The sequence below is a fragment of the Rhinopithecus roxellana genome, chromosome 12 (assembly GCF_007565055.1).
Source record: "Rhinopithecus roxellana isolate Shanxi Qingling chromosome 12, ASM756505v1, whole genome shotgun sequence".
In the NCBI taxonomy this organism is placed as follows: Eukaryota; Metazoa; Chordata; class Mammalia; order Primates; family Cercopithecidae; genus Rhinopithecus; species Rhinopithecus roxellana.
In genome coordinates this window covers 56,254,577-56,267,952 of record NC_044560.1, presented here as the reverse complement: position 1 = coordinate 56,267,952, position 13,376 = coordinate 56,254,577, and the positions used below count along the sequence as shown (strand labels likewise).

General features: G+C 47.3%; 1 protein-coding gene across 1 annotated transcript; it reads right to left on the bottom strand.

Annotated features, from left to right (window-relative positions):
- Positions 1 to 385: 385 nt before the first annotated feature.
- Positions 386 to 12,945, bottom strand: LOC104669219 (cytochrome c oxidase assembly factor 7). Its single transcript, XM_010372136.2, has 3 exons — positions 12,807 to 12,945; positions 8,156 to 8,296; positions 386 to 1,722 (listed from the first exon to the last, which is right to left on the bottom strand). The coding sequence occupies exons 1-3, from the start codon at positions 12,910 to 12,912 to the stop codon at positions 1,274 to 1,276; spliced, it is 696 nt and encodes a 231-aa protein (XP_010370438.1). The 5' UTR covers positions 12,913 to 12,945; the 3' UTR covers positions 386 to 1,273.
- Between the last annotated feature and the right edge of the window lie 431 nt (positions 12,946 to 13,376).

The following is a 13,376-nucleotide window of genomic DNA, read 5'->3' as shown; positions in this document are numbered from 1 at the left end:
AAATTTTTTTTTTTTGAGACGGAGTCTCGCTCTGTCGCCCAGGCTGGAGTGCAGTGGCGCGATCTTGGCTCACTGCAAGCTCTGCCTCCCGGGTTCATGCCATTCTCCTGCCTCAGCCTCCTGAGTAGCTGGGACTACAGGCACCCACCACCACGCCCGGCTAATTTTTTGTATTTTTAGTAGAGACAGGGTTTCACCGTGATAGCCAGGATGGCCTCAATCTCCTGACCTCGTGATCTGCCCACCTTGGCCTCCCAAAGTGCTGGGATTACAGGTGTGAGCCACCGCACCTGGCCGCAAATGTTCTTAAAAGGCACAACCACCACAAAGAACATACTCTCTGCGGGACCTGGAATCTGGAAAGAACACTAATTAACACAAACTGTAAGTCACTCAAAATTGTTTATTCAAAGGGACAGTGAAAAAGGCTCAGTTAAAGGGGACAAATGTGTCACAAAGTCCTTGCTTACAAACTCCTAGCTGAAGCTGCCTTGGGAAGAATCTGCTCCCTCAGCATGATGGGCAGTGCCAGCTGACTACACTGGAGGTGCTAATTTTTAACTGCCAATGTCTCTTCTAGAAGATGGCAGGCTGATGTTTCATCTTCTTCAGCAACTCTGAAGCATAACAGCCTTTAAGCTGTATGTTGCACATCCCTCTTGATCTCTGTGAATTTACTGAAAGATGTGACTCTAAACGCAAAATGAAGCCCACACCAATGATTATGTAAGTCAGACGCTGGCAGTCGGGACTATTTAACTGTTCCTAGTTCTTTAAGACCTTGATTATGTAAACCAAGATATGTTCTGATTTTCAAGCCATCCTAACCAAAATAATAATAATGATGAAAATGATGATAGCTGATTCCTTTAGGGCCCGGGGCTGCTAATTTTTAAAACTTCCTGCTATCCTCCCCTCCCTACCACCAATTTCTAGGGCTCTCTAGTTTGCTCCTATTTTTCACAGAATTGCCAGAGTTTGAAAACTAAGATCCCCATAAACATGGCTATCTTCACAGAACACCCCCAGATGAAGGAATATTGACTGTAATAAACATTGTACAGAATGCCCAGATAAAGAAATATTGACTGAAATAAACATTGTAGGCTACACTCCAGTAGCTGGGGCAATGAATCCATATAACGGGAGCTACAAATTCAAGTCCCAAGTTTCCTTGCTGCAGCAGGTTGACCTTCAAGGGCTGCATCAGTCTTCAGAAACAGGAGCTGCCAGCCTCAAGCAGTTTGTTGCCTGGGAGGGAGGATGGGCCACATTACCCAAAAGTTAAGGGTTGGACACCTTTCTCCTGTTCTTTGTGTAGCTGCTGGGCTCGATTTTTTAGCACCTCGGCCTTGACCTCATCCTTATCAACACCATCCCCCAGCTTGTACATGCGACTGGCATTGGCACAGGCCCAGATATGACCCAGATCACAGGCTTTCATGGAGTATTTACATGCCAGGTCCATGTCCTTAGGAAAGCCTGGGGCACCCTGCAGGAACATGGCACTGAGGTTGAAGCAGCTGGAAGCATAGCCACCATCACAGGCCCTTGTGTAGTAGTCCCTGGCCTTCCCCAGGTCAGGCTGGCCATCCTCATTAACCTGTCCATCATGTGCCAGGAGGCCAATGTTGTGACATGCTGCTATAGACTTCTTTCCGGGCTTCTCACACGCCATCAAAAAGCACCTGGCGGCAGCTTTCAGGTCCTGGGCCAGACCACCTGAGAGGAAGGAAAGTACGAAAAAATAAACCCAAGCCAGCACAACCTAAATGTCTCAGGCCAAAGTCAGCGAATAATTTTTTTTTTTTTTTTGAGAGAAAGGGTGTTGCTCTGTTACCCAGGCTGGAGTGCACTGGCATGATCACAGCTCACAGCAGCCTCAACCTCCCAGGCTAAAGCAATCTTCCCATCTCAGCCTCCCCAAGTAGCTGGGACTACAGGCACACACCACTATGCCCGGTGAATTTTTAAATTTTTTTGTAGAGACAGGATCTCACTATGTTGCCTAGGCTGGTCTTAAACTCTGGGACTCAAGCGATGGTCCCACCTTGGCCTTCCAAAGTGCTGAAATTACAAGCGTGAGCCACCACACCTGGCCAGCAACAATTCCTGAATAAAGTTTAAGGCTGAGCATAGTGGCTCACATCTGTAATCCTAGCACTTTGTGCAGGATGATTGCTTGAGGCCAGGAATTCGAGATCGACCTGGGCGACAGAGCAAGACCTTACTTCAAAAAGAAAAAAAACTCGGCCGGGCGCGGTGGCTCAAGCCTGATATCCCAGCACTTTGGGAGGCCAAGACGGGCGGATCACGAGGTCAGGAGATCAAGACCATCCTGGCTAACATGGTGAAACCCCGTCTCTACTAAAAATACAAAAAGCTAGCCGGGCGACCTCGCGGGCGCCTGTAGTCCCATCTACTCGGGAGGCTGAGGCAGGAGAATGGCGTGAACCCGGGAGGTGGAGCTTGCAGTGAGCTGAGATCCAGCCACTGCACTCCAGCCTGGGCGACAGAGCGAGACTCCGTCTCAAAAAAAAAAAAAAAAAGAAAAAAAAAAAAGAAAAAAGAAAAAAAACTGTCCATACTATGAGCTCAGGCAGCATGAAAGGTAGCCTGCCACAGTGCACAGACCTCCTAGCTTTCTCAGCCATAGAATCTTTTGTTCAAATAATACCTTATGAGGAAACTCAAACAGGTCAAGGAGGTGAAAATTGGGAATGATAATAATATCTATCTCATGGGGTTACAGTGAGAACATGGCATATTAAAGGCATTTAATTGTTCATTAATTCAAACATACAGTGGACCCTCCATATCCATGGGTTCAACCAACCACGCGTCAAAAATATTAGCGAAAAAATAACAATACAATTAAAAAATACAAAATATATAAAATAGAACAATTATTTACTCAGTATTGACATTGTATTAGATAGTCTAAGTCAAGATTGTCCAACCGACGAGCCTGGTATGGCTTTGAATGTGGCTTAACACAAATTCATAAACTTTCTTAAAACATTATGAAATTATTATTATTATTATTTTGACATGGAGTCTTGTTCTGTCGCCCAGGCTGGAGTGCAGTGGCGTGATCTCGGCTCACTGCAACCTCTGCCTCCAGGGTTCAAGTGATTATCTTGCCTCAGCCTCCTGAGTAGCTGGGATTACAGGCATGAGCCACCACGCTGGGCTAATTTTTGTGTTTTCAGTAGAGATGGGGTTTCACCATGTTGGTCAGGCTGGTCTTGAACTCCTGACCTTGTGATCCACCTGCCTCAGCCTCCCAAAATGCTGGGAAAAATGCTGGGATTACAGGCGTGAGCCACTGCACCTCGCCTATGAGATTTTTTTTTTTTTAGCTCATCAGCTATCATTACTGTATTTTATATATGGTCCAAGACAATTCTTCTTACAGTGTGGCCCAGGGAAGCAAAAAAATTGAACACCCCTGTTCTAAGTAATTAATTTACAATACACAGGAGGCCAGGTGCAGTGGCTCTCGCCTATAATCCCAGCACTTTGGGAGGCCAAGGTGGGCGGATCACCTGAGATCAGGAGGTTCAAGATCAGCCTGGCCAACATGGTGAAACCCCATCTCTACAAAAATACAAAAATTAGGCTGGGCGCGGTGGCTCATGCCTGTAATCCCAGCACTTTGGGAGGCTGAGGTGGGTGGATCACGAGGTCAGGCGTTCGAGACCAGCCTGGCCAACATGGTGAAACCCTATCTCTACTAAAAATACAAAAAAAAATTAGCTGGGCATGGTGGGAGGGGCCTGTAATGCCAGCTACACAGGGAGGCTGAGGCAGAAGAATGGCATGAACCCCGGAGGCGGAGCTTGTAGTGAGTGGAGATCATGCCACTGCACTCCAGCCTGGACGACAGAGCATAACTCTGTCTCAAAAAAAAAAAAAAAAAAATTAGCTGGGCATGATGGTGGGTGCCTATAATCCCAGCTACTCGGGAGGCTGAGGCAGGAAAATTTCTTTTTTTTTTTTTTTTTTTTTTTGCGACGGAGTCTCGCTCTGTCGCCCAGGCTGGAGTGCAGTGGCCGGATCTCAGCTCACTGCAAGCTCCGCTTCCCAGGCTCACGCCATTCTCCTGCCTCAGCCTCCCGAGTAGCTGGGACTACAGGCGCCTGCCACCTCGCCCGGCTAGTTTTTTGTAGTTTTTAGTAGAGACAGGGTTTCACCGTGTTAGCCAGGATGGTCTTGATCTCCTGACCTCGTGATCCGCCCGTCTTGGCCTCCCAAAGTGCTGGGATTACAGGCTTGAGCCACCGCACCCGGCCGAAAATTTCTTGAACCCAGGAGGTAGAGGTTGTAGTGAGCCGAGATCGTGCCACTGCACTCCAGCCTGTGCAACTGAGCAAGACTCCATCTCAAAATATACAAACAAATAAACAAAAAATAAAACAAAATACACAGAAGAATATGGATAGGGTTATATGCAAATACTATGCCATTTTTATATAACAGATGTGAGCATCATCAGACTTCGTTATCTGTGGCAGAATGGAATAAGGGTCCTGGAACGAATTTCCCAAATATACTGAGGGACAACTGTATACTGAATAGTTGCCAATTGCTATGCTAGGTCCTGGGGAACAAACGACACTGTCCTGCTTTTGAGGCCTAATGAGACCTGTCTTATGGGCTAATGAGACAGACATGAAATAACCATACAGGCCAGGCATGGTGGCCAGTGATCCCGGCAATTTGAGAGGCCCAGGCAGGAAGACCTCAGGAGGCCAGGAGTTCAAGATCAGCCTGGGCAGCATAGTGAGACTCTGTCTCTATAAAAAATTTAAAATTAGCCATGCATGGGGGCATGAGCCTATAGTTTTGCACCGCTGCACTCTAGCCTGAGCAAGAGTGCAAGACCTCACCTCTAAATAAATAAATAACAATACAAATAAATGTATGATTTTCGCTGGGCGTGGTGGGTCAGGCCTGTAATCTCAGCACTTTGGTACGCCAAGGTAGGAGGATCACTTGCATCCAGGAGTTTGCAACTAGCCTGGGCAACATAGCCAGACCCCATCTCTACAAAATAATCAAAAACAGCTCAGCTACTCAGGAGGCTGAAGTGGGAGGATCGCTCGAGCCCAGGAGGTCAAGGCTGCTATGAGCTATGATTGAGCCACTGCACTCAGCCTCAGCAATGGAGTGAGACCCTGTCTCACCAAAAAAAAAAGATGATTTTAAGTGTGAAAAGAGCATGGAGGAAAAGTACAGTGCAAGACAGGCAAGCAGGGACCAGATCATGCAGGGTCACATTAAGGACCTCTGAATTTAATCTTAAAAACAATGGGAAATCACTAACAAATACTTTTAAGTAGAAGTGGTGGCAGGGCTCACTTTTTTTACTCATTTGTATGTGTGCAAAACTTCAAATCCCCATGTACCATTACTTGATCTCAAAAAACACAAACATTTTAACATTATTCTTTTAAATAACCATTCCAAATCCACCATCTAGTAATAACCATCATTATCATTCAGTGAACACCATTCCAGTCATCTTTGTAGCTTGTGTTCACATCCAATGCTGGCTGGTTGAATATATACTAGATAGAAGTGTTTGGAAAAATTGGATCGCAGATGCTATTTGTAAGTAAAGAATTTAACTTTGATTTTACTTGAAGTTATCAGAAGAAAACCAAATTGAAGCGAAACTAAGGAAACTGCTGACCTACAAATTAATATTTCTAGCCCATAGTGAAATTTCCTAAATGAGCCACTAGGGCTATCGAGAGTTTAGAAAAAATATTAAAAGGTTAGAATCATTTTTATTTTCATTTATTTATTTAGAGACAGAGTCTTGCTCTGTGGCCCAGGCTGGAGTGCAGTGGAGCAATCTCAGCTCACTGCAGCCTCCACCTCCTGGGCTCAAGTGAACCACCGCACCTGGCCTAAAATTTAGTTTAAAAAATTAAAATGGGGCCGGGCACAGTGGCTCACACCTGTAATCCCAGCATTTTGGTAGGCCAAGGCGGGGGTGGATCATGTGAGGTTAGTTCAAGACCAGCCTGGCCAACATGGTGAAACCTCATCTCTACTAAAAATACAAAAATTAGCTGGGTGGTAGTGTCACACACCCCTGTAATCCCAGCTACTCGGAAGATTGAGGCAGGAGAATCGCCTAAGCCTGGCAGGCAGGGGTTGCGGTGAGCCAAGATCATGCCACTGCACTCCAGCCTGGGCGACAGAGTGGGACCCTGTCTCAAAAAAAAAAAAAGACATCCTTGGCCAGGTGCAGTGGCTCACACCTGACTCTAGCACTTTGGGAGCCAAGGTGCAAGGACTGCTTGAGGCCAGGAGTTTGAGACCAGCCTGGCAACATAATGAGATCTTGTCTCTACAAAAAGTAAAAAATTAGCCAAGCATGGGGGCACGTGCCTTTAGTTCCAGCTACTGGGGAGGCTGAGGCAGGAGGATTGCTTGAGCCCAGGAGCTCAAGGCTGCAGTGAGTTATGATTTTATCACTGCATTCCAGTCTGAGAAACAGAACAAGAACCTGTCAAAAAAAAAAAAACGCTGCCTGTCAAAGGTCCTATTGCTTATTTGTGTTGGGTTTTTTTGGTTTTTTTTTTTGTTTTTTTTTTTGTGAGATGGAGTCTTGCTCTGTCGCCCAGGCTGGAGTGTAGTGGTATGATCTCGGCTCACTGCAACCTCTGCCTCCAGGGTTCAAGTGATTCTCCTGCCTCAGCCTCGTGAGTCGCTGGGATTACAGGTGTGTGCCACCACGCCCAGCGAGTTTTTTTTTTGGTATTTTTAGTAGAGACGGGGTTTCACCATGTTGGTCAGGCTGGTCTTGAACTCCTAACCTCGTGATCCACCTGCCTTGGCCTTCCAAAGTGTTGGGACTACAGGCGTGAGCCACCGCGCCCGGCCTGTGGTGGTTTTAAATATGCCCATAAGTTCTTTAATATTCCTTCCTCTTCAAGAAGTGGAATTTAAGTCCTTTCCCTTAGTGTAGGCTACATCTAATAAATATGTGATAGAAATGAAAAGCATGTGACTTCCAAAGATAGGTCATAGAAGACACTGTGGATTCTATCTTGTTGTCTCCTTTAAATTACTCACTCTGGGGGAAGCCAGACGCCATGTCATGAGGACACTCAAGCAGCCCATGGAGAGAACCATGTCATGATGATCTGAGCTCTCCCAATAACAGCTGGTAAGGAACAGAGGCCTCTGTTACCAGCCATCAGAGTGAGTCATCTTAGAACTGGAAACTCCAACTTCAGTCAAGCCTTCCAATGACTACAGCCCTGGTTCCATGGCCAATGTCTGACTATAACCTCATGAGACACCCTGAGGTACCCCCACTAAACCACTCCCAAATTCTTTTTTTTTTTTTTTTTGAGACGGAGTCTCGCTCTGTCGCCCAGGCTGGAGTGCAGTGGCCGGATCTCAGCTCACTGCAAGCTCCGCCTCCTGGGTTCACGCCATTCTCCTGCCTCAGCCTCCTGAGTAGCTGGGACTACAGGCGCCCGCCAGGTCGCCCGGCTAGATTTTTGTATTTTTAGTAGAGACGGGGTTTCACCATGTTAGCCAGGATGGTCTTGATCTCCTGACCTCGTGATCCGCCCGTCTCGGCCTCCCAAAGTGCTGGGATTACAGGCTTGAGCCACCGCGCCCGGCCCACTCCCAAATTCTTGACCCACAGAAACTACTGAGGTGATCTGTTATTTAGCCATACATAATGTAAACACTATGCCAGTGATAACCACAATTAGAGTAGGAGAAAAGACAGAAGCAAGACAATTATAATTACTGACCCCTTACTCTGTGCCAGGCACATGCTGATGCCTTTTTCTATACTATCCTATTTAATCCTCACAACCCTACAAAGCAAGTACTATTTCCCTCCAATTTACAGGTGACGTAACTAAGTGCACAGAGTTGCAGTGATTGGCTCAAGATCCCACTATTTGCAAATAGCATTCCCTAAGGTTTACCTAACTTGAAAGGCTGTGTTCCTCCCCACATCGCTCTGCTGAACTCCCACCTCTCCATCTTCCTACAATGCACTTGCCCAATGCCTGTGAGACCCTTCTGCAAGAGCTCATCATGGGGCTCAGGTGTGAGGCCAGCACTGCTATCAGTGACAAGGACCCAAAAAGCAGGCCCTCCTTACCCTTACCTTTTCCAGTCACATAGTAGGTCCCCAGTTTGTAGCAACTATCGCTGTGCTGGTTCTCTTCACAGTTAAACTTCAACACCTTGGCAGCCTCATCAAAATTCTTCTGGATCCCTTCCAAATAGTCCACCAGCCGATAGCAACCTGCGAAGAGAGGGCAAGGGCTGTTCTCCATGTCTGGGGCTGTTGCTTCACAGTGGGGGCTTGGGGTAGGGGGTGCCCAGGTGTGGCAGGCCAGGCTATGTCTTTTAAGACAGGCTATGTCCTCCTGAGATGTCGCAAGTTGACCTTACCACAAAGAATGTAGGTGGTGTTTAGCCATACCTACAAATGACATTGTCTCCCCATAGCCATGGACTGAGCAATGTATGGCCTGGGGAAACCTCAGCCCCTGCATTGGCTCCATCACTCACCAGCCCTTCTGCTCCCTGTCAGCCACGCCCAAATACCCACTGACTTCCATGATTGAAACTTTGCTAGTTTTGGAATCTCTCATGAAGTTCAACGGTAAAACAATGAAAACCTAAAAGGCTCATAGACTAGTCTTTGTAGCAGCAAGAAAAGTATGGAATAATAGACACTGGAGATTGGGAAGGGTGGAAGGAAGAAATTACTTAACAGGTACAAGTGCATTATTTGGGTGATGGTTATATTAAAAGCCCAGACTTCCCCAGCAATTTGGGAGGCCAAGGCGGGCAGATCACCTGAGGTCGGGAGTTCTAGACCAGCCTGACATGGAGAAACCCTGTCTCTACTAAAAATACAAAAATATTAGCCGTGCATGGTGGTGCATGCCTATAATCCCAGCTACCTGGGAGGCTGAGGCAGAGAATCACTTCAACTCAGGAGGCGGAGATTGCGGTGAGCCGAGATGGGCCATTGCACTACAGCCTGGGCAACAAGAGCGGAACTCTGTCTCAAAAAAAACAAGCCCAGACTTCACAACCAGGCAATATATCCATGTAACAAAACTGCACTTGTACTCCTTAAATGTATACAAATAAATAAATAAATAAATAAATAAATAAATAAATAAATAAATGCTATGACTGAAATAAAACAGGATAACTGTTTGCTGTCCACTTTGGGTGAATGGCTAACAAAGACTGGGCCACTGGGGAGGGGCTGTGACCTCAATAACAAGAAAGCACTAGCTATTTAAAGACAATGGAATGGGAGTGGGGCAGGGATTTGGAACAAATTTAAAAAAAAAAAAAAAAAGAAATTAAAAGACAACAAAATGGGCAGGGGCACACAGTCCTGGCACAAGAAACAGTAAATACAAAGACCTGAAAGGGCGAATAAGTTTGGCACAAATAAGGTACAACATGGCTGAACCAAGGAGGAGGGTCAGGAAATGAAGAAGGAAGGTAGGGACGAGCCCCCAGGCCTTGTGAAACATAGGATGCAGTTACGATTTTTTTCCAACTGAAACAGTAAACCACTGGAGGGTTTTAAGAAAATAAGTAATATGATTCAGGCCAGGTGTGGTGGCTCATGCCTGTAATCCCAGCATTTTGGGAGGCCAAGGAGGGTAGATCACTTGAGGTCAGGAGTTCAAGACCAGCCTGGCCAACATGGTGAAATCCTGTCTCTACTAAAAATACAAAAATTAGCCAGGCTTGGTGGCGCACACTTGTAATTCCAGCTACTCGGGAGGCTGAGGCAGGAGAATCACTTGAACCTGGGAGGCTGAGGTTGCAGTGAGCTGATATCATGCCACTGCACTCAAGCCTGGGCAACAGAGCAAGACTCAGGCTCAGGAAAAAAAAAAAAAAAAAAGCCAGGTGTGGTGGCACATGCCTGTAATCCCAGCTACTTGGGAGGCTGGGGCAGAAGTGCTTGAACCTGGGAGGCAGAGGTTGCAGTGAGCCGATTGCGCCGCTGCACTCCAGCCTGGGCAACAGAGTAAGACCCTGTCTCAAAAAACAACCAAAAAGCCACCAAAAACAACCAACCTCACAAAAACGTTACTCTGGTATATATGTTCATATATGCCTGGGTGAGTATGGAGGAATTTAAGTATGTGAGAGCATATAATTGGGCATTGATAACAAATATGTTATTTTAAAATCTAATATTTAACATAACAAAATTAAAATTAAAATATCAGTTTATCTGTGAGTAGAAATGGATTTCAAGGGAGTAAAGTGCAAAGACAGGGACAGGTTAGAAGGCGACTTCAGTTATCCAGATAAGAGAGCCTGACATGCAAGGAAACTACTACACCAGTTGCTACGGTAACTACAGCCTCTTCTCAGGTCTCCTAAAGTGCTGCAGCCAGTCCTTTTGATATATCTACCCTTCCCGATTCCAATAACTTGCTTGTCTAACATGTTTTGCTCTCCATTGCCTACAGAGCAAAGTCTATATTCCTTACTCTGGCATTCAAGCCCCGACATACTGTGGCCCAGACTCCCACTTCAAATGTACTACATCCTGACTTCAACCTTCCAAAAGATAGCACTTTCTTCTCCCACCCTCTCCTCCATTTAATCAACACTTGCCCAGCCCTCCAGACCTCCCTTCAAAGTCTTCCCTAACCACCGTGTTCCTTAGTGACCCCAATTCCTATAAGTTCTTTCTATACTTAGGACATGGACCAGCTCTCAAAGAACAACCCCAGGTTCTTTTTTTTTTTTTGAGACGTTGTTTCGCTCTTATTGCCCAGGCTGGAGTGCAATGGTGTGATCTCGGCTCACTGCAACCTCCGCCTTCCAGGTCCAAGCAGTTCTCCTGTCTCAGCCTCCCCAGTAGCTGGGATTACAGGCACATGCCACCACATCTGGCTAATTTTTATATTTTTAGTAGAGACAGAGTTTCATCATATTGGTCAGGCTGGTCTTGAACTCCTGACCTCAGGTGATCTGCCCACCTCAGCCTCCCAAAGTGCTGGGATTACAGGCATGAGCCACCGTGCTCAGCCCAACCCCAGGTTCTTTTTAAGCCATCATACTGCAGAGCAACTCTGTTTCATGACTATGTTATGATATGGATATGGTTACGTTATGCTCTATGTTATGGATCAGCTTCAAGGAATAGCCACGTCATTTCTGCAAACTAAACTGCAAGCTATTAGAAGGTAGGGCCAGGGTCACTTTTTTCTTTTTTTTTTTTTAGTAGAGACAGGGTTTCACCATGTTGCCCAGGCTGGTCTTGAAATCCTGGCCTCACGCGATCCTCCTGCCTCACCTCAGCCTCCCAGAGAACTGGGATTACCGGCTTGTGCCACACCAGACCTTTATTTGAAAGAAAAAAAAAAAAAAGGCTGGGCACAGTGGCTCACACCTGGGCACAGTGGCTCACACCTGTAATCCCAGCACTTTGGGAGGCCAAGGAAGATGGATTGCTTGAGGTCAGGAGTTTGAGACCAGCCTGGCTAACATGGTGAAACCCTGTCTCTACTAAAATACAAAAATTAGCTGGGCGTGGTGGTGGGCGCCTGTAATTCCAGCTACTCGGGCGGCTGAGGCAGGAGAATTGCTTTAATCTAGGAGGCAGAGGTTGCAGTGAGCTGAGATGGAGGCACTGTACTCCAACCTGGGTGACAGAGTGAGACTCAGTCTCGAAAAAACAAAAAAAAAAACGGGAGGATCACTTGAGCCCAGGAGTTGCGACCAGCCTGGACAACATAGTGAGATACTACCTCAAAAAGGAAAGAAAATATAAAAAATAAAAATAAAGCAGGAAGAAGAAAACCACTGAAAGGTATTGGCTGCTCTGGGTGGACCCCTCTGGTCACCACCATCCACCTATACTCTCAAGTCAATTCAATGTTCACACAACACACGGGACACATTTGTGCTTCAGGGCCTCTTTGCCAGCTGTTACCTATGGTTAAGATCTGCATGGTTCACTCCTTATCTTCTTCAAGCCTTTATTCAATTGCCACTTTCTCAGTGATCTTCCCTCATCACTCAATTTAAAACTGCCCTTCTGCCCTCCTGATGCCCTTCACCCAGTCCTTTTTCCACGGCACTTACTACTTTATTTATTTATTTATTTACTTATTTATTTATGTATTGAGACAGAGTCTCGCTCTGTCGCCCAGGCTGGAGTGCAGTGGCCGATCTCCGCTCACTGCAAGCTCCGCCTTCCGGGTTCACGCCATTCTCCTGCCTCAGCCTCCCGAGTAGCTGGGACTACAGGCGCCTGCCACCACGCCTAGCTAATTTTTTGTATTTTTAGTAGAGACGGGGTTTCACCGTGTTAGCCAGGATGGTCTCGATCTCCTGACCTCGTGATCCACCCGCCTCGGCCTCCCAAAGTTCTGGGATTACAGGCGTGAACCACCGCGCCCGGCAGGTACTTACTACTTTCGAACACGATTTCATGAATTACCTGAGGCTTACTGCCCGACTCCCCGCACTAGCTTGGAAGCTCCACGAGGGCTGGGAATTTCATCTGTTCACCGATGGATCCCCAGTCCCTAACCCAAAAGCCCCAGCACGTCTCTTCCTACCCGCCCCTGCCTCCAGGCTCGGTCTTCCCGGGACACATCGCCCTTCCCAACACACGCAGTCACCGCGACCCACAGACCCACGTCCCCCGCCAGCCACGTGATTCCTTCTCCAGCCTCTCAGAGGTCACAGACCAGACCTCTCCCGGCGCGCCTCTCCCCGACGCGTCGCCGGGCTGCGCTGGAGGCGCTCACCGTCCGGGTCCTTCTCGTGGTAGCAGTGGTAGTTGCACTCCACCTCCATGTTCTCCAAAAAGGACTTAACTTGCTCCTCATCCTGGAAGTCCACCAAGCCGGCCATGGTTTGCGCTGCCCAGAGACGGTCACGTGAGCCGGCGGAGGGGGCGGGGCGTGGGGCTGACGCAGCCCGCGGCACTCTCCCGGGATCCCCGGGCGAGCCAGACGAGTCTGCCTTTCCCAGGAGCCCTTGCGCCGTTGGACAGCCACACTTCCAAGGCTAACCCTCTTCCTGAAACTGGGGGCGGTCTCTCTGCAGCACCTTATCAATGCTCGCTTTGTAGCCTTAGTGGTTTTCCACCTGCAGTCATTTATCCATGTATAATTCCTCAGCGCCTACAATGTCCCTTACCAGGTGCATTGTTCTAGGGTTATGACAGCTAGGAATATAGTCCCTGCCTTCAAAGAACTCGGAGTTCAATAGGAAGACATTCGCTTATCCATTCAGCAAGCATTTAGAGGACCTTCTATATGTGCCAGGTGTAGCTGGACAAAGTGCAGTGAGCAGTCTGATTCATCTCTCTTCTT

Bases quoted from the DNA above. Each gene is read 5' to 3' on its own strand.
- LOC104669219 (XM_010372136.2), bottom strand. From the start codon at position 12,912: ATGGCCGGCTTGGTGGACTTCCAGGATGAGGAGCAAGTTAAGTCCTTT. The intron at 8,297-12,806 runs GTGAGCGCCTCC...CTCTCTTCGCAG, and splicing joins CCACGAGAAGGACCCGGACG to GTTGCTATCGGCTGGTGGAC. The intron at 1,723-8,155 runs GTAAGGGTAAGG...CCTTCCTCTCAG, and splicing joins CTACTATGTGACTGGAAAAG to GTGGTCTGGCCCAGGACCTG.